General features: G+C 37.9%; 1 protein-coding gene across 1 annotated transcript; it reads left to right on the top strand.

The window, feature by feature from the left end:
* The first annotated feature begins 7,696 nt into the window (after window positions 1-7,696).
* Window positions 7,697-18,086, top strand: pax1b (paired box 1b). Its single transcript, XM_073492421.1, has 5 exons — window positions 7,697-7,829; window positions 10,075-10,653; window positions 12,449-12,573; window positions 15,774-16,020; window positions 18,016-18,086. Exons 1-5 carry the CDS (start codon window positions 7,697-7,699, stop codon window positions 18,084-18,086), a joined length of 1,155 nt encoding a protein of 384 aa, XP_073348522.1.
* The last annotated feature ends 3,632 nt before the right edge of the window (window positions 18,087-21,718 follow it).

Here is a 21,718-nt window from a genome sequence, read left to right on the forward strand (position 1 = left end):
TACACCGGGGTGAAAGAAGAGCCGGAGGGATGGAGAGTGAAGGGACAAGTTCCAGGCTTGTGTCCGCGCTGGTTGAGCCGCTGCTGCCCGTTAGAGAGGAGCGCACAGCGGAGGGTTCGGGTCCATGAATGCCGTTAAAGGGATCGGGAGCCCGGAGCTGCTCGGGCCGACCGGAGAGGATTTAACAGCATGAAAAATACATGAGGGGGAAGACATGAAGAGAGTGTGTGTCCTCCGTCCCCTTTTAACGGCCTGTGTGTGTGTGTGTGTGTATGAGCCGGTAAAAGGACGGAGGCGGGTCCCGAGGGTCAAGTGGTTGAGGGTGTGAAAAAACCGGGAGCAGCGCATTAAGAGAGACGCTGGTGGAGCTTCAGGGAGGAGGTGAATGTTTAATGATGGAGGATTAGAGAGAAAGAAGAAGCGACTCATTTACATTTAGGCCTGTTAGAGTCACTGATCCGCTTCCTGTTTACAAAAGAGCCAAAGAATCTGCAGCGTGTCGAAAAACCGAGGAAAATACATTAGAGAGAGAATAAAGAGGGAAATATCTCTGCTGGCTCTGCTCTGTTGTTATTATCTATGTGACATGATATTAATGCAGGATTGTTACAGCTACTGGCCAAATTATAGCATTTTTATTGATTTACAAAACTATTATTTATTCTTTCTTTTTAATTAAAGCACAATAAAAAGTTACATTTGGATAGATAGATATAAATGCCCTTGCTTACAACCAATTACTTCAATTACACATAACTTTTATGTTTTTATTTTTTTATTTCAAGTCCTGATGTCTTTTCAAATCGTCCCCATACAGCATTAATTACCTGCTGAGGAAATGCTGAAGGCTCCATATATTCAATAATAAAATGCAAAATTAAGTAAAATTAAGCAAACTGAGTCGAAGGATACTGGAATAGGCTACCAAATTACCCACCACAGGCCTGTGTTTTCACTGTAAGTAAAGCTATCCATAAAATGAATAAATTCACATTAAAATAAATAAATGAATAAAAGTGTCTTCTACAGTCCTTTAAAAATGCATACAAATAAAATATCATAAGAGAAATCAAAGATGAAGCAATAAACTAAAATGTTCTGCTCTTAATTCTGATTTTATAAACTCTGCATACAAAACCTCATTGAGAAAACACTGAATTTAAGATGATGCTCAAATATGAAACACCAAAGACTCAGAGAAGTGTTGAGTGTGTTTCAGTGTTTGTTGTGAGGATTAACTCAAGCAGCAGATGAAGGGTCAGAGTGTTTACACACACACACACACACACACACACACACACACACACACACACACACACAGCTCAGTTAATCAACACTGGTCTGTATTACTTTTGGATTGCTTCACTTGATTGGAGTAGTTTATATGGTTACTTTTGTACTTTTACTTCTTCCACCTCTGTATCCTTGTAATGAACCTATTTATGTTGCCACTGTGATCCTTCACGTACATATTTTAACATTACAATCTCAGATTGGTTCAGTTTGTTCAGTAATCTCTTTTGTTGTAACAGTAATCCAAGCACATTTTCCCCCCTGAGTCCGATGAGAAGAAGTTGCTTTGCATTTGCTTCAGATTTGTTTGGCCTAGCTTAGCACAAAGAGCAGCAGCAGGGGGGAGCTGTTAGCCTACCTTCATCAAAAGAGAACAACTTTAAAGCTGTCAGATTCACATGTTATATCTTGTTCCTTACTGATTATCGGCCTGGAGAATTATCCCGGCAGCTAGTCAGCAATTTTTATCGGCATCAGTATTTTTTTGTGTCAGACTGCCGATAAAATAATTTTATTTTAATTGCAATACTTTGGCTCTGATGCAGCATTCTTTCTCTGTGGTTTCAATCAATGTCCCACCTACAACACTGGCTGAGTGGTTACACATCACAAGTAAAAGCCTATTACAACTGAATCATCTGACACTCAGTAAAACTACAGTTTTCGAATAAATGCAGTGGAGGAGACAGAAAATGGAAATATTCCAAGGAAGTACCTCAAAAGTTATTCCATCACTGCTCATTCTAAATTTTGACACTAAGATTGTCCAAATATCACTTATTGGTATCGTTGATTGCTAATAATCGCTGTTAGTATCGGCCCTGAACTAAAACATATCAGTCAAATCCCAGTTCAAATGTTTTTTATTTACATATTACATTCCACCTCACCCCTCTTGCAGGCTGACCGACACACAGATTAGAAAAATAGACTTTTAATGATAGTAAGAAATATTATAGGAATATAAATCAGCAATAAATAAATACATAAAGTAAAGATTACTGTGAGTGAGGATGAATCCTGACTTTAATGATCTGACGTGAGGTTTAGATTTGTGTTTCTAGTGAAATATCCTCACGGCTCTTGAATGGATTGCCATGAAATGTGATGCAAACTTTCACGTCTCCATCAGGATGAATTGTAATAACTCCAGTGATCCTCTGGCTTCTCATCTATGGTGCCGTTAGCAAGTCAGAATTTCAGTTTGGATAGTTTGGAAACATCAGATGTGCTGCAGTCAGCTTTAAAACAACACATTTCTTTAAATAATACATTTAGTCTATTATCAAGACATTGCTTTTTGAAAGCACACCAAAGCCCTCTGTTTTCAGTGTCTTGATTCTGCTGCACCAGTTCACCTTCCTCTGCTCTTCTGTCTATTTGTGGTTCTGACCCAAAACAACTCACACTGTTCTGTAAAGGAGAGGGATGATGTCACCACATCAACACAGTTGTCTGATATTTTTAAGAAAAAATAAGGCTTGAATGTTAATTATGAGACTAAATGACCTGATAAGTGTTGGAAATGTATCAAAGAACATTTTCAAACCAAACTTCTTTAAGATTTTTCTTGATTTTAAACATTTTTTACAGCAGAATCAGTTTTTGTTTTCACTTTGCTGTGTGTGTGTGATGTGTTTGACAATGATTGAGCTTTCAGTGTGTATGTGTATGCACGTGTGTGTGTGTGTGTGTGTGTGTGTGTGTGTGTGTGTTGGTCCCTACTGGGTGGTCGAACTCTGCAAACAAACACACGATGAGTCGACGGCCACAAAGACCGCACAGCCTCCACATTTATCCCATTTATTCCCCCTGAACACTTTATAATGGCCCGGCACACACACTTTCACACATACACACACACTCACACACACTCACACACACACACACACTGCTGGGCATATATGTGAAGCTGCTCGGAGTTGTCATGGTACTCAGACTGCTGCCTTCAATAGACTGTCTTCTATATTCATGACCACACACACACAAACACACACGCAAAGCTGTTCCCATTTCCAGTAGTTAGCGGCTTCACCAGAGTTTATTTAGCCTAAAATTTATATAATAAACATTAAAAACAGACTTTTTGATCAAACTGTAAAAGACAAAATAAATCTGAGCTTCACATTAAAATAAATAAATATAACAACGTACATTTAAATGAATATAAGACGACATAAAATGAAAATGATATAAAATAAAAAAGACAATAAAATAAAAGTGAAATAACAAAACATTTGATAAGAAAATAAATCAAAAAGAAAAGAAAAGAAAAACAAATAAAAGCAAATAAAAGCAAACTGAGGTTCACATGAAAAAATAAATCTACATAAAAGTACATTTAAATAAATAAATATGAAATAAAATAAAATGAAAATGAGAGAAAATAAAACATACAATAAAATGAGAATGAAATACCATTTTAACATGTTGAATACATTTTAACATTAAAATAAGAAAATAAAAAAAATATATATATAAAAATAAAAAAATTAAACCAAATAAAATCAAGATTATAAAACATAACAACACATTAAATACATTTTATTCAAAGGACTGGAAACAAACGTAATGAATATACGTAGAAAATAAAAATAAACGCTAATAACATAGAAATATTCTAATCAAGTTAAAATAACAAAAGATATTAAAAATCTTAATCAAAAAACAGAATGAAGCTTAATTTCTAGAACAAAGGCTGTAACCTCAGATCTCAAAGTGCACTTTTAATCGTCATTATTGACATAATTAGCTCCAAAACCATTTAAACCATTTAAAACCTTTGTTTTCTGGTGTCATTTTCCCTTTAAGGCTTTTTAGGATGTAATAATCCTCACATTCCTCTCTGATGACAAGTTTCACAAATAAAAACAACATCTACAAACTCCAGGTGAGGAGCAGAGCAGGAACTAACATCTACTGAGCTCAGTGGATTTAAGAGTGATGTGGAGAAACAAACCTGTTGTGTCAGATAAAAAGACATTAAACGTCTTTAATCCTGAGAATATGAAAAGTTAAACTCACATTTGAACCCTTTAAGGTTACATTTAAGATGAGACAAGTGAACTAATCCCTGCCTGCAGCTTTAAATGGACAATAATGTCTCGGACTGTCAATCCAGCTGACCCTCAGTTCAACCCTGAGCTCAGACTGCCCCCTGCTGTCACACTGAGGAACTGCAGCTCAGATGTACAGTTCAGTGCTACAACATGTAGATCAATCAATAGGCAATCAATAGTTCACCTTTTTATAACATCTCTCTTACTTTGAAAAAGTGATGATGAGTGATGATGAGAAAAAAAAAATGAAAATATTCCGACAGAAGAAAATATGAGCAGACATGATTTTATAATTCATCATACTCAGAGTAGTTCTGATGTTTACATTCTTCATTTGTTGTTAAAAGGTTGGGAGGAAGTTGTGTGTGTATTATTTCACTCAAAATAATTTATTATCTGTAAGCTGTATTTTATGTGTCTGTTACTCTAATTATGTTCTGAACATTCACTGAAACTTACCTAAAGAGACCCACATGTAATATGGTGCTTATTATGAGGTTTATTTGAATCAGTTAGTTAAGTTAGTTGAGTTTTCAGTAGTTTGAGGAATAATGAGGAATTTCATTGAACGTGCTGCTCCATTGATTCCCACCAATGTAATTGTATCCAATGTATCCAGAGTGGCTGATTTTGTCCTCATCACATTTTAAAAACCCTAAAATTAAAAGTCCTTAAAATAGCTCGCACAAGAAATGTTAACACATACTGAGATTAATTTTGATGTGCCATTATGCAATCATTTTCATCATCTGTAAATATCTACTCTTACCTTATATCGGCCCCATTATTGCCTAAAATCACACATGTTGAAGAGCTTTTAAGACTTTATCTTCATCTGAGCCTTCATGTCCCACCACTTTTCAACACAAAGTGACACTCTTGCATTTGTCCATCATTGAGTTGTTATTGGAAACTTTGTTCTTCACGAATGTGCAACTGTTTGCTTCACTACAGACAACTAATACTGTTTAGTCAACAACTAAAAGTGATTTACTGGAAGTGAACCGGTGACCTTTTGTCCTGATGAATGCAAGTTACATTGTTCCCTCTTAAAACTTACAGACCAGTAAGAGAAAGTTTAATCTCATTAAGTAAAAGTATTTGTCACTACATTTAAATGTTAAAGTTTGTTAAATGATAGCTGAGTTCTGATCAACCCTCCACTGAAAGGGAAAAACCTGTAATGGAGGAAGTTGTCCTAAAGGAGGCGCCATTGCATTAAAATCAAGCCAAGATGCTTTTAAAGTCAGTGCGGGAGTGTTAAAGGTGAGATTGTTGATGGAAAAGACTTGATTATAAACTAAAATGTTTTCAGACTAATTGCGTGGATGTTCTGGAAATAGAGGACCATCCCTCCACACAGTGTCTCTGTGGAACAGGAACATTATTGTGGCAACATGCTGCAGTTTTGAGGTGAACTTCTCCTTTATTAAAGCTGCTGCAGGTCTGAACCCTCTGAAAGAATCAGCTCTGAAGACTGGACCTGCTGCTGCTCCAGAACATCACAGACTGAGAGCAATGCTAATGAGGCGTTTTACATAGATATATATATGTATAAACCTATATTTCAGCCTAATGGATTTCACTGTGTTCCCAGATCTCAATTATTAATTGGAGAATACAACATTATCATAACTGATGGAAATGTTGGCAAAAACTATGAAAGTAAGTCCCAAGTTTTAATCAACTATACTGATCTATTTAACCAGTGGTCCCAATCTTTTGTTGTCTGAGATAACTCGGCTATTGAACAGTTTATTGATTACTTTAAGCTAACTAGACTGTTTATCCATTACTGTGAGCCAACTAGCTGATTTCAACTGTTTATTGATTAATTTAAGCTCATTACTCCAACTGTTTAGGATATTGATAACTTAAAGCTAACTATTTGAACTGTTAATTGATTAGCTATCTTGAGCTAACTATTCAAACTGTTTATCCATTACTATTAGCTAACTATGTCAAGCACTTATTGATCAGTTAAGCTTCAGAGTCCTCAGGGCCACTTGTGGGTCGCAACTCAGAGCTCACGCTGTCTTAAGGACTCTGTAAGGACACTCCCACACAGAGTTTAAAAGCCAGCCAACTCCCCTCCAGTTAGTTAGAGCTGAAGAAGCCTCTTGGACGAGAGGTGAAACATCTTCAAGAAGCTGAGACAAGTCCAGTTGCCTACGATACAGCACCTAGATTTACCATGACCTGGATGACTGAGAACCTTCATCAACACTACTGATAACTTTAAGCTCACTGTTTCAACTGTTTATTGATTCGTTAGATTTAGCTAGCAAACTATTTTGACTGTTTATTCATTACTTTTAAATAGCTATTTCAACTGTTAGCTATTAGCTATCTATTAGCCTAGCCTACCATTAGCAAAGAATTAAAAAATGTTATCCATTACTTTTAAGCAAACTAGGCTATTTCAACTGTTTATCTATTACTTTAGTTGGCATTTTCAACTGTTTAGCCTATATTTTACTTTTAGCTAACTCTTTAGACTGTTGATCTATTAGGCTACTTTTAGCTCACTATTTCAACTGTTTATTGATTATTTCAAGTGAACTATTTCCACTTTTTATCCTTTGGTCACTCTTTACTAACTATCTCACTTGTTTATTGATTGCTTTTAGCTAACTATTTCAACTGTTTATCTATTAACATTAGCTAGCTATTTCCACTGTTTATCTATTAGGCTACTTTTAGCTATTTCAAGTGTGAAGCTATTACTTTTAGCTAACTATTTAGACTGTTTATCCATCACTGTCAGCCAGATAGTTCAACTATTGATCCATATGGCTAGGCTAACTAGTGTTTATTGATTATTTTCAGCTAACTATTTTAACTGTATATCCATTATGCTACGTTAAGATAACTATTTCATAAATGCACAGTCTTTGGATAATTCTTCAAACCATTTATCAATGTATACCTGATTCAACTTTTATGCTCACTTGCTAACTAGCTGACACCACTGTCAACTACTGGTTACAGCTGACTCAATGTGGAGGGACCCTAACTCTACTTTATCAAATTACTTGTGCTACTCCAGTCTTCAGAAGAAGTACCTCTTGGAGTACAAGTACCCCTGTGTGGAAATCAGTGCTTTAAACAGTAGACTGGGCTCATAGAGTTCTCCAAATGTAGAGAAAGAAATCGGGCATTACTGAGTCAGATGGGGTTTCAGGGTTTCATCAGCCTGTTATGACGTGTTCAGTGTCAACATGTGGACTTAAGAGGAATGAGGATGCAGGTTTAAACTCTCCAAAGAGCCCTTCAGGAGCCCTCGTTTTTCTGGGTGCTGACGCCAAAATGATCCTCCTGCTCTGCAAACAGGAAACGATGACATGACTTCCACCCAGAGGAGGAGGAGGAGGAGGAGGAGGAGGACGAGGACGAGGAGATGGTTCAGATCACTGCAGGCTGCAGTCGGAGTGTTGGATGGTGGAGCGGTGAGACGCTGTGGACGGCAGCTGATGGGTGAGAGGACAAACACTGAACCTTAACACACAGAGAACGTTGATCCATGTCAGACTAGAAGGAAATTTACTTTCCATTTTAGATGTTTGTTTTAAGAAAAGTTCTTCTGATGGTGCTTCTTTTTCTGACGTCCGTAAAGACATCAGCAGCAGGAATTAAAATTACAGCTACTTGTAACTGCTTTAATCTTATTTCATTAGGTTGTTATGTAAAATATCAGCTTCATGACAGTCTGGAGTTCATTCTTTTATTTCCAAGTCAGATATGGTGAAATGTAATTCATTGGAAGATTGTGTCCTTTTAGACTCAAGCTTTTCACTTGTGTGGTTGCTTTTAAATATAGATTTATTATACTTAATTTGAACAAAGTGAAAGTTTTGCATGCAGTTGCATTTGACTCTGATAATGTTTTCTGCAGATTAAGCCGCTGTCAAAATTTAAATTGAGACCTACAGATTAATGAAACAAAAAGAGGAAATGTCCTGCATGTCTGGAAATACATAAACCATGTCAGACGACATTAATCATGTGAACGCTCGCGTGTGCTGCATTCAAGACACAAGAAGCAGTTTGTTTGATTGTCCAGAAATGTACGTTTTTCACCAAACACAACATGTAATCTGCTGTTACACTGCAAATCTCTGAGAAGGCTAATTTCTTTTGAACGAGAGAACATTTCTGTGGAGTCTGAATCTGCTGCTGGAAGGATTATTTATTGTAATCATAAGGTTTTAGTTAAAGTCGTCGCTCCACCAGCGAGTCTAACCTGCAGTCCCCTTTAAATGTTTAATGTTTGAAAACACAGCTGGCCAGTGTTTTGTGTTATGATCATGTCAGAAACACAAAAATACAAATGTTCTACTGTAATATTCTTTAAACCCTTCATTGGTAAATGTGAATTAACCTGAAATTGAATTAGTCAACAATTATTAGCCCTTTATTGATGATTATCTGCCCTGTTGCTGCCACATACAGCGACATGATGAACAAGAAATAAGAAATAAAATGTTTTATTGGCATTATCGTGACTAAATGAATTTGTAGACACAGGTTGTATTTATTGACACGTTGTAGTTAATAATCGTATGCAGATGCACTGGCTTTGACCTAGAAAATAGAGAAATAATCATCAAATAATAGCAAGATTCTCTTTATAAAGAGGTTCAGTGACACAAATCATTGATCTCATCTAATTACTTCAGTGATTCTTGGATTCTTGCAGCTGGTTTATTCATTGCATTGACAGTAAAGAAATCACGATCGCTCTCATCTAGCAGCTAATTTTTCTTCTTCGCCCTCTAAATTTACAAAATGTTCAACATAAGGCCTTATTATCTAGGGTAGAAATGTATTTTTTCATCAATATCCTCATCATATCATATAATATGTTTCCATACTTTATACTATAACCTAGGGCTGCACAAAATGGGGCCCAAATTGGCCTCGCAAGATGTTTCCAGTAAATAACATGTGAATATAATAAATGTAAAAAGTATTTAAAAATGTTTCTTTTTTGTTAAGTAAAAATACACTTCAGTTAGAGTTAGTACGTTTTATTAGAAAGTGACAACAGAAATCATCAGTTGTTTATTAAAAGTGCTCTTCAGATATGTAGGATCGATTATTATTAATTATTTTTCATCATCTGAGAACAGCAGACACTGTGCAGGGAATCTGGGATCCAAGAAACATTTTGCACCATTCAGTTTCAGGTTGGGCTCTGAGCCTGTTGTCTGCAGCATGATTTCATTTCCCTACGCCCCTACCAGGTGTGTGTGTGTGTTAAATACTCGTGAAAAATATTCTGTACAATCTCCCTAAAAATAGAAAAAGAAGACATTTGGGGAAAGATCACGATCATCACTGAGATCACAGTGGATGTTACTTCAACACATGTAAGACAAGATAAGAAAAGACAGACCTTTAAGATTCTTGTGCCACAGAGTGTTTAAAATTACAGCAGCATGTGAATAAAAAACTCAAACACAATAGACAATTAAAAAAAACTGTAAAAGGAGTAACTAGAATGAAAAGTAGAGTAGAAAAGGTTCAGCCACACTGAGGAGTGATAACAGCTCATATGCTCCTCATATTCTGAGTTTTGTGACTAAATGATGCTGAAGAGGTAAAAAGTAAAATCACAGATGTTACTTAACATTAATCACTAAGTGAAATCAGGAGAACAGATCATGTCACTGTGTCGTACTCAGACTAAATCAGACTTTAATGTGTCCCGTGCCTGCAGAGCAGAGCTACGGGGAGGTGAACCAGCTCGGCGGGCTCTTCGTCAACGGCCGGCCGCTCCCTCACGCGGTGCGGCTGCGGATCGTGGAGCTCGCGCAGCTCGGGATGCGGCCCTGCGACATCAGCCGCCAGCTGCGCGTGTCTCACGGCTGCGTGTCAAAGATCCTGGCCCGCTACAACGACACCGGCTCCGTCCTGCCCGGAGCCATCGGCGGCAGCAAGCCCCGGGTCACCACCCCCGCCGTGGTGAAGAGCATCCGGGACTACAAGCAGGGAGACCCGGGCATCTTCGCCTGGGAGATCCGGGACCGGCTGCTGTCGGACGGCGTGTGTGACAAGTACAACGTGCCGTCTGTGAGCTCCATCAGCCGCATCCTCAGGAACAAGATCGGGACCGTGGAGAGCAACAAACCGGGCCCGGCTCAGCTCCAGTACGGACACGTGTACCCGTACTCCTCCTACAGCACCGGGGCCGCGGTCAGCCACACCGGGACCAGGACCAGCGGCGGGCCGGGGCACGTCGGCCTGCCGCGGAGCTGGCACAACATCCTGGGCCTCCGAGCCTTCATGGACCCGACAGGTTAGTTCCATAAAATACTGATTTATATTTACTGAAAACACCTTCTTCTGTAATTATCTTGGTTCATAATGATTTATGTTATTCAAACAGAAGATTACATGGAAAATAAATTCAATAATACAAGAATAATAATAGAAAAGAATGAAAAGCGATAGCCTACTTTGCAGCGTCAGACGTTTCGTGGGTCACATTTCCTCTGAATTTTTTTTTTTTTTTTAACTTGTGTGATCCAGTATAATGTTTAAATCGGTTATATTTGTTTTATTAATGTTTTTCCAAACAGAATGAGTTTAGTTAGATGGAGCTAACCGGTCAAATAAAACTGGAAATGAATGAAAAAGCAAAAAAACTTTATTTATGTTACAAATGAGTTTGAGATGAAAGCTACAGTAAATAACTGCACAAAAAGGTTTTCAATGGATTTTAGAAACATATACGGGTCTTTAGTCCAAGTTCCCCAAAGTTGGACCTCTAAGGGGTTCAATTATTTAAATATTAAAAATACATGTTACAAAAATATAATAATGTTTATGCTGCTTTCTTATTTTGTGAGATAAAAATGCTCTTTAATTATGTAGGATCCCTGAATATTATTGTTTTATATATATGCATTGCAGGCAGAGTGACTTTACAAAGGAAGTCGATCAATTTTACCATTTTTGCATAATTAAACAACACAATGTTTTCTTTTTGATCCGTGCCCTTCCATTTAGTTTCAGTTTTGGGCCCCCAAGGAAAACGTTTTGAACATTCAGTTATTGTTGAGGTCGTTGTCTTTTAATTCATTTATTGTTGGTTTAAGAGAAGCCAAACTTATCAAACGATAAGATAAGGAGATCAAAAATATCCAAGACGTTCCCAGAAAAAATAAATACCAAGGTCATGACCACAGTGACGCCTAAAAAACACACACAAAACATACTCCCATAATTATTTATAAAACTAAAAACTAATAATATTATTTATGAGCTCGTTTAATTGATTTTTATCTAATGCTTCATTTCTTGGTGTCTTTATCTTTATAATGTTGTACAGAAAGACTTTGTTCAAACTAACTTTAATTCTTCACTTCCTTTTTTTAACATTATTGATCAAATAATCTACAATAAAAAATAGAAAAATATGAGCATCTGATCTGTATGTTAAAACAAGCTGATATTAAAGAAAGAGAGTAAAAACTGACACATACACACAGTTTTTACGACCTTTTTATCATCCGGACAGATTATAATGTTTTTTGTTCAGTTTTATTTTATTACTACATGTTATCGTCTCAAATCGTTTTACTGTATACATTTACTGTTAAATGATCAGCTTCTCTGTCCTCTGTAAATCAGAACCGCACTAGTCTGTACGAACGGTTAAATAGATGGATGACCTGTGATGTACAGCTTGACTGATTATTAAAAATAAAATCCAAAAAGTTCAGCCACAGAGGGAAAAGCTTTTAAGGTGGAGAAGATACAGAGGAAATAACATCTGTTTATGATTCAACAAGAAAATACGTCTGATGCAAATCTGTAATAAAGTGAGATATTTTTATTATTTTCAGTTTCTTTCATGAGAAGTTACTCAAGTAAAACATTTTGCTCTTCTTTTATACAAAACATTTTTTAACTGTATATGTATGAAAACAGAATCTGGCTTCTCTTAGCTCGCTTATACTGGACTGAATACAAAGAAGTGATCTTTTAAGGTGGACTTTTTTAAAAAACAGCTGCAGATATGATCCAAAAATGTTGAATTATTAACTGTTAAATTTGTGTTCATCTGATATAAATGTCACTCTTTACAGCACTGTCTGGACCTGATGGGCACGCTGCCAAAATGGAGGACTGGACCAGTATGAGAGCGTTTCCCTCTGGACTCAATGGAGTGCAGAAAACCAACAACGAGACAGACCTCAAATATCCACAGCAGGTAAACGACTTAACCTCTAATAATACCACTCCTTTGTGTTTCCAGTTTTAGATAATCAAGTAATGCTGCTGTAACTTTATTTATATACTGTAGCAGCTTTACAAACAGAGTTTACAAAGTGCTGTGACAAACAAGAAAAGCGGGAAACTCGGGAAGATAACATTACAGAACAAACACTCAAACGCAAGAAAGTCTCATCTGAGGCGAGTTAAAGCAAGAAGGCAGAGCAGAAAATGTAAAAACACAAAAAAGTCAAAAACAATATGAGTCATTACAAGTAAAAGGTCAAGTCAGGTGAGGTAAGAGCACACAAAGAGAGAGAGGGAGAAAAAGTAGTGCAAAAATAGAGATAAATAAAAGACGACATCACTTCAGAGGAATTAAGAACCGATACAAAGATTAAGAGCAGTAAAAAGAATAGAGGATAATAAATAGATTAAAAATAAACAAACAAAGCAGTAAAGGAGGGAATAAAAGAGAAAAGACATCACATGAGAGGAATTGAAAACAGACACATAGACTCAGAGCAGTTAAAGGAATAAAAAGATGAAAAACCAGTTTAAAGGGCGACTTCACATAAAAGCAAGTCTATAAAAGTGGTTTTTAAGAGGTGATTTAAAAGATAATATTAAAATAATATAACAATATTATTGATTATTAGATCATTAAAACAGGGAGTCATAATTTACTGACAAATTAAAGTGGGGTTTACAAACAAATCGATTATTAACTGGTAAAATTGGTACAGTTATTGAAAAAGACAACAACAGCTGAATCAACAAATATTTTCTTTAAAGTAAATTAAATGTAGGGTTTTAATTCTACTTTTTTATTTACTGCCTGGTTATTTTTACGTTTACCAGCTGTGTTTTTATTTTGCGGCACACTGCGGCAGCCATGTGTGATGGAAGCAGGGCTGTGATTGGCTGTGATCGAGGCCCTCTTCCTGTTTTCAAGCTGTTTTAATTGTAAACTTCAAACAGCTGCAGACTGTTAATAAGAAGCCAGCAGCGCTGCTACAAGATGACACAAGAAGTGTTGGACATTCTTAGAAGAGCTTCAATTTATTAATCTGTAAAATAAAATGTGTCTGTAGTGAGTTTAATTCGTGGTTGCTATGGTTACCTGCAGTTTAATATACAGTAGTTCTGGTATTTGGTCTTGGAGTGCCCATGGACACCGGAGGCCATCAGACCTGCCTTATTGTCCTGCCACTTTGTCACGACAACCTCTGATGGTTTTCTGACAACCATTTCGGATGTACCTCTTCCTTGCTTTTGTAGCTTGGTGTCATCTGACATCTTTGACCTGCACAGTGCATGGATGGTTCCCAGGAGACCTTTTGCTTTCAACATATGCAGTACTTTGACAGAGATGAAGTACCTGTCAAAGTACAGGTGTGTTTCTCCTGGAAGTGTCTGTGCCATCCGAGCGACTGCATTCCCTCTGATTCCCAGCTTCTGGTCGGTGAATGTATTCTGGCCCTTGTAGACTTCAGAATCCAGCACCAGACCACTGGGACTGGCAAGCACAAATGCTTTCAGTTCTGTGGGATTTTGGTTTCCCTGGCACAAACTGCCTGTGAAGGGAATCATCTGCTCATCTACACAAGCCTTCCCTGGTCTCGGCCGATTGAGGCAGCCTTGTTGCACTCTGTTTAAGATAAGTCTCACCTTCCAGAGGGCATCATTCTTTTTCTCCTCATCAGAGACATTAAGATGGGACTTTGATGGACTGCCTAATCTTGAAAAATCTGTCTCGACTCATTGAATTGGCTATAACTGGGACCCTCGCCGCCCAGTACATCCGGATCCTAGGGTATCCGAGACATGCCATGTACACAGATATGCCAAAGAAGGTTTTCAGCTCTTCTGGAGTGGTTTTAAGGCTGTCTCCAGAGGTCAGCACCTCCCGCTGGTTTGTGTTCTCTGACATGTTTTCAGGGGGGGGGCAGTCTTGGTGGCTGTGGCCAGTGTTGTCCTGCAAAGTGATCTCCTCCACAACAGGGTTGAAGCTTAATTGATTAAGAAAGGAGAGATATAGTTTAATGCACTTTTAGCAAACGTATTATTAATTATATAAATCAACAGGGTCAATAGTTAGCCAAATCAAGCTATTAACTGATAATTAACAGTCTGTGTGTGTGTGTGTGTGTGTGTGTGTGTGTGTGTGTGTGTGTGTGTGTGTGTGTGTGTGTGTGTGTGTGTGTTCCTGAATTATCAAAACTGGTTAGAAATGGGAGGTATGGGAGGCTTTGAAATGTGGAATTTTGAGAAATTCAAAGACATTTTTGGAAATTGCGGTTGTTTTTTGGGAGCTGAGGACATTTGGAATGTCTGAACCGACCTGGTTTTAGAGTTAATGATGAAAAAAAGGTTCAACTTAATTAAAATTAGTGTCTATAAATCGTAGATATTGTGTTGATGAAGGTCCTCGTAAGTGGTTTGCAAATGAGGGTGTGTGTGGTGCATGTGCGTTTAAATATTAATATTAAAAATATTTTTGGTGAGTGGGGACATTTTTTAAAAATTGCAATGTTGGAGGTTCAAAGTTGGTTTCAGGTTTCATGTTAGAATAAAGTTCAAGCCGAACGTTGGTGTTATTGTTGTTGCCGCTGTTGCACAAACAACCAGATCGTTAAATTTTTCTTCAGAGTAACAACTACCAACAACAGAAACAAAACACAAGTTTATTCATTCATTTAGTCCTTAATGAGAGTGACAGTGGATAGAAATGGTGCCAGCCTGACTGGATTTGACTGATCATCAGTCAGCCTTCATTTTCCAGGGGGATTTGGTGCCCAGAGCCACACAGAATGACATAGTGAAAGAGACTTTATAAGGAGCCAATCTAAACACAGAGGGTCTCATTATTCTTTAACCATTACACTGTGCAATCAACATTTTCTTCTTAACGATACGTTAAAGCAAAATACTTTTCTTTCCACCTTGGTCAGTCTGTCCAATGCTTCGTTTCAGCATAATGTGTCTCAAACACCTGCTGGTCAGACATTTATGATCCTCAGAGGATGAATCCTGAAGATTTTGATGACCTCCCTGACCTTTTATCTGGGGCTACCAGTAGGTCAAACTCAGGCTTTTTAAATATTCTACCTGCTGGTTCTGAAAAACCTTCTTTAATCAATGTTATCCTGAGTTTTTTAGTGATTTAACAACCTTTTCTTTCTTTCTTGTCCTCAGTCTCCGTCCAGTCTGCCTGGTTATGTCTCAGCTTGTGCGTATTCTCCACCGAACCAGTACGGTGTGTACGGAGGTCCAGCAGCCAACTACATGAGCACTGGACACCACTGGCAGTCCCAGTCCTCCACTCTCACTCCTAGTCTGACTCCCAGTCTGACTCAGAGTCCGGCTCGTCCCGGTACTGCTGCTCCGCTGGAGGCTGCAGACTTTCACACAGCAGCATGTTTTAAAATTCAACAAAGAGAAGGTGAGTTAAACACTGTTAAAACTGATCCAGATGTTTTGTTTCCATTATGATGACCTGATGGAAATCAATGCATCTTTTCTGACACCGTATATCCAGAGGACTCAAACTCTGCGTTTCTTCACCCACAAATTCCCAATTTTCCCTCCAGCCCACTGTTGATATTCACAGTTGTATTTCAGTCTTTTTAAGGATGGATGCTGGAGGGAAAGTTGACTTTGTGGCCTGACTGAAAATTACAAATCTAAGAAACTGTCATTCAAAAAGCCACAGTACCTCCATCCTGTGTTTTAAGCTATAAAAACACATCTGGCTTTATTTGTGTTGCTTTATTTTCTGCTAAATGCTGCGTTTCTCGACTCAACGACCGCCAATGTTTGTGTTTTTAGGAAACACTGCTGGTCGTGTTGAGATTTAAATGGTCCCAAATTATACAGAAGAAACAGCTCCTGGTTTTTATTTTAAAAAGTCACATTTTATCTTTAGTTTGTACATTGTATAAGCTTAAAATACAGGTGATTTAATGGACCATATCTGCGGTGTGATAGATTGCAGACTGAAACAAGGCTGAATTCTGGTGTCATTAAAGCCGTCTAAATGATTACGTTTCAGTTTTTACAGACTCAAGTTGGTCTCTGAACGGCCGTAATCTTACCTGGGAACGTTCAAAATAGAGATCGCAAATCTGACATCCAGCCAGCAGCTTCAGACCTCATTACAGCTGCTTATAAACACACAGCAGCAGGCAGAACCAGTTCTTCATGAACAAACAAACAGATAACGATCAGCTGAGTTCAACATGTCCACAACACAGAGGAGGCTATAAAATAAATAGAGTCAAACATTCTCACTGATAGATGTCACTATGAAACTTCTGCAGTCGGTCACTGACATTAACATGTTTACTTTGAATGAGATGTTTTCTAAAATTTAATGTTTAAAGGGCCAATATGCAATTTTAGTTGAAAACGTTAAAAAATTAACAAAAATGATCAACAGATTGCAAATAAACAGCAGTATCGACATTATGAAGTGTATGTATCGTGCTTCAGAGATATCTACTGAAGTTAGCATGCTAACAAGCTAGCCCCGGCTCATCCCAGTCCAACGCTCATGTGCTAGCAGTGTAAACACTAACACTCCCCTGGTCCCTGAGCTCCCAGTCTAAACCACTAGCTGCACAGCTAACTGTGTGGTCATTCTGATGATATGTTGCCACCTATTTGTTTTGGGTATGAATTTGAAAGATGACCAATTCTTACATATTGTACCTTTAAATATACAAATGATACATTATATAATTATAAACACACTCATCTCCCTACATTTCCAGAAACATAAATTTGAACATTGGATAAAGCCAGCTTCCAAATGCTGGTTTCATGTTGTTGAGTAAAAGGTTTTTACACAGGAAATATTGGATATCTCTTATCTCTTATAAATCACCAGTCAACAGGCATTTATTTTGCCATGCTTTTTAGGAATAACTGTAAATGATATATGAACAATAACCCCTGTAAAACCTTCAGAATATACATAGGAATAAAACTGGAAAGTTTGGTGTATGAAGAGAAATCTGAGCTGAAATTTAAACGAGAACACAAAGGTAAAATGGCAACATTTAATTCTGTCCACTGGGCTGTAAGAGAAAAAGATTCATTTCTGATTTGTGTACTAAAAATGAAGAGTTACCCTGTTTCCACATTGATGGTTTTACATCAGATATTGTATGTTCATGAGAATATTTTGATATGTTTCTTGTAATTTTGTATTACTTGTATTTACTGGTATTCATTTTTGTTGTGCGTATGTTGAGAATATTTGATGTTTGTAGTGAAAGTTACATGAATAATTGATCAGCTGTAGGGAACACTGATGGAGGTGAGACAGCTGAAAAAGGTTTAGACACAAGCGAAAGATTAAATAATTCAGATGTTGACACGAGAGTGATGATCCTGATGGTGATAAATCATTTTCTTTCTGTTGTTTTCTCTGCAGAGGACAGGAAACCTCAGACTCCTCTGTACAAACATCACCACGCTGCTCACAGACTGTCTTCAGCCTCATGACAACAACGAGGAAACACAGCAAGGAGAAGCAGCTCTGATGCTGAGGGACCGAACGTCAGCTTTTGTTTCTGAGGAGACTCGTGATGAAGTGACTTTAACCTGCTGCAGACCTGAAGGAGAAATCTCCTCAGAGTGTTACAGCTCATCCATCATGAACTTCTTTTCAGGACATTATTTCACGATTTATTGCTGTTTCTCGGGACGAGCAGCACGCAGACATGTGGTGAAGGAAAAACACACCAAAGGCAGCCAGAAATGTAAAGTAAACAACGAAATGAAGTCCGTTTTTAATTTTTTTTTTTACCCTGAACAGAAATCATTTGCGTTCCAACAAACACAGTTTTAAAAGAATAATTCTACATTTTAGGAAATATGCTTCTTCGCCTTCTTGCCAAGAGTGATATGGATATTTATCTTGTGTGTGTTCCAGGCAATTTTTTGGGCCGGTGAGATTTTTTAGCCCAGACGTCAGGATAAAATGTTGGCATTGTACATTTCTGCAGTCCACGTATACGTTCAACATTATACATGTCAGAGGAATCATATCGACATTTCTTACGTGTCATTATCACGTTCAGATCACATGTGCAAGTTGACTTTCATGTCAGGGGTTGGTGGTGACATCAGCTAGGCAAGAAAGCTGCCAAGCCAGAGTCTAGTGTTCCCTTGTGACACACCTGGATGATATTTTTAGATATTACCAGTCGTGGTTTATTTGTGGTGACAGAACCAGTTTTTTTAAGGCGAAACAATCGTTTTCTAACCCTAACCAAGTGTTTTTTGTGCCTAAACCTAACCAGGTCATAAACAAAGCGTTGTGACAAGAGATAAATTGAAAACTGAACCTAAAGAAACCCAAGTTGAACAGAAAGAAGTGTTAAGTTTCAACATACCTGTGGTTTGCAGAAGTGTATATTGCCAACATTTTTTCTGCTGATTGAGTTGAGATTGTCTGTTGTTCCCAGTCTTTGTGCTAAGCTAAGCTAACCAGCTGCTGGCTGTAGTTTCAGCATTAATCTTCTCATCTAACTCGCCACCAAAAAGCAAATAAGTGTATTTCCCAATCTGTTCAAACTGTTGCATGAAGCTCCATCTTCTTCCATAATTTTGTCTTGAATTGGAATATCTTTAAATCTTGTAAACTATATATTGGTAAAGCTGTAAGTATATTTTTCTATAAATGTGCTTTAATAAAGACTTAATGCAATAGAAGCTGTATGTCAGTGGTTTAAGGAACATTAACAAGGGCAGTTTTCCAGATGTTGGAGCGGAGCGGAAAAGAATAACAGATGGTTGAATATGATATAAAAACATATTTCTAACCTAAACTTCAGCTATTAAATATCCACAGTTTTTACAGGATCCTGTATGTGTCCATGACAAACACAAATTCAACCAATTTAAGTAAAGGATCTGAATACTTCCTCCACCATGGTTGTCTAAAAAAATGTTTATGTTAAGCTGAAAAAAACTCTCCAGTTTTGGGCTCATTATCTGTTGAAGCTTCCTGCAGGTGAAGAGAAAAGGTGTAAGATGATCCATCAGCAAACAGCTCAGAGTAAACAGAGACCGTCCGTTTAAACCTGAACAATCTGATTCATGCTGAGACTGACAGAACAAACACCAGCTCTTTGTTTAAAACTCTCTCTTTAGGAAGTCTGTGAGACTTTTAGGAAGCCAGTTAAGTCCTCATTCTCCCCTCAGTGGGTCAGCAGCTTTCTGTCCACAAACATCTGGACTCTCAGGGATGGACGTTAAAGGATGAGTCTGGTTCTTTGGTCTTATTTTGTTCATTTTTTCCATCGTTCCTGAGAAACTGAGATCATGGAACACAGTGATGAAACAGGATCAGACAAATCGTGACATTAACAGCTGTGTTAGCGTTTGTGTTTGTACTTGTGCTGCACCTCACTTGTGATTACAGATGTTGGCAGCTGTGGTGATGTTTTGTAATATGACATGATTCCATCTTTCTGCTTGGTTGTTCTTCACACTCCCCCATTTATCTCTGTCAGGTCGAACATGTTGTACTTTGCACTACCTCATCGCCCCCGCACAGACAGAAAGAAAGAAAGAAAGAAACCACAGCGAGCTGTTGAATTCACAAATTGTGCACTGCATAATTACACCAGACATAGTTCATATACCCATGGTTACAATAACCACGTAACACACCACACCGCTTTCATTTGACTGTGGAACGTAGATCCCAAGGGTTCCCTAAAATCAGAATGTCAGTAACATCCTGCTGACAGAGTAAACATGAAAGAGTCAGTCAGTTATCAAACTATGTGTTTCCCTCCTCATCATCACTGATATCATCTCTTCAGCTATTAATCACACCTCTCAGATTCGTGACTAAACGCTCGGCTGCCATTTTGTCAGTGTACCGTGGCGTTACACAAAGCACGTCTCTGGCTAATTACTGTAACGCCACCTCTGCGTTGTGTTGTAACACAGTGAACATCAGGTATAAATCATGACGGATTAACTTGTCAGACACAGAATCTCTTTTTTCCCCCTCCTGAATGACTTTGACTGAATTGTGAGATGTTCTATTATCCAGTTGTCAGCACTGTGCAAAACCCCTGTCTGGTCTTTAATCTGATTTGTCTACAAAATATTCTGTGTATATGAACTCAGAGGCCAGTTTATTAGGTACACCTAGCTAAAACGTATACAGTCTAATCCAGGATTGGGTAAACATTTTCCCAGAGGGCCATACTGACTTACAAAATATAAGTGAAGGGCCACAAATTGAGCAATTGAATTGAGACCGATTGACGTTGCCAAGTACGTTTCTGCAAAACCACAGATAAGTTCAAACTGAATGTTTCCTTATGTTGCAACTTTACATTTGTTTAGGTTGAATTTTTTTCATTTTTCATTTTCTCTTTGTCACAACACTGTGCTTATGCTCTGGTTGGGTTAACGAACAAAAACCACTTGGTCAGGGTAAGAAAACATCATGGTTTGCCTTAAAATATGTGTTTCTGTCGCCACGATCACGTATTTAGATGGTCTGACTTCCAGTGAAAAATAGCCGGTTTTGGTCGCCAATAAAATGGTTGGAAATGTCTCCAGGTGTCCTTGAAAATATCCAGTGATGTGACTCGAACTGTGGTCGGCTGTTTGGCTGCCATGTTGGCTGTTCAGAATCACAATTTCCTAGCAAATCCTCACATTTAAGAAGCTGGAACCAGCAAGTGTTTGACATTTTTGCTGAAAAATGACTGAAATTACCAAAATGACTGTTGGAAATAACATTTTCCTTCAGTCTACTAATCGATTAATCGACTAACTGTTTGCAGCTTTACTTCTCTCTGATGGCTGTTGCATAAGAAACATGTTGAATAGTTCTGTGAAACCTGTTCAAATACCATTAGACATCATTTTGTATTTCTGTTGTGAACAGCTACAGGATGCAGTTAACGTTATGAAATTCAAAGACGCAGAAAGATTTCCTTCTCGAGGTGCCGCAGAGGACACAAGATGTCCGTCTGATAACAGCAGTGAACTCACACACTCTAAGATTCTAAACACAACTGGCTCATGGTCCAGATCAGAGATGGTTCCCACAGATCTCACCTCGGTGTCCTCCTGCTGCCGTCTGATAACATCTCCGCTGAAAG

The sequence above is a fragment of the Pagrus major genome, chromosome 22, assembly GCF_040436345.1.
Source record: "Pagrus major chromosome 22, Pma_NU_1.0".
NCBI lineage: Eukaryota > Metazoa > Chordata > Actinopteri > Spariformes > Sparidae > Pagrus > Pagrus major.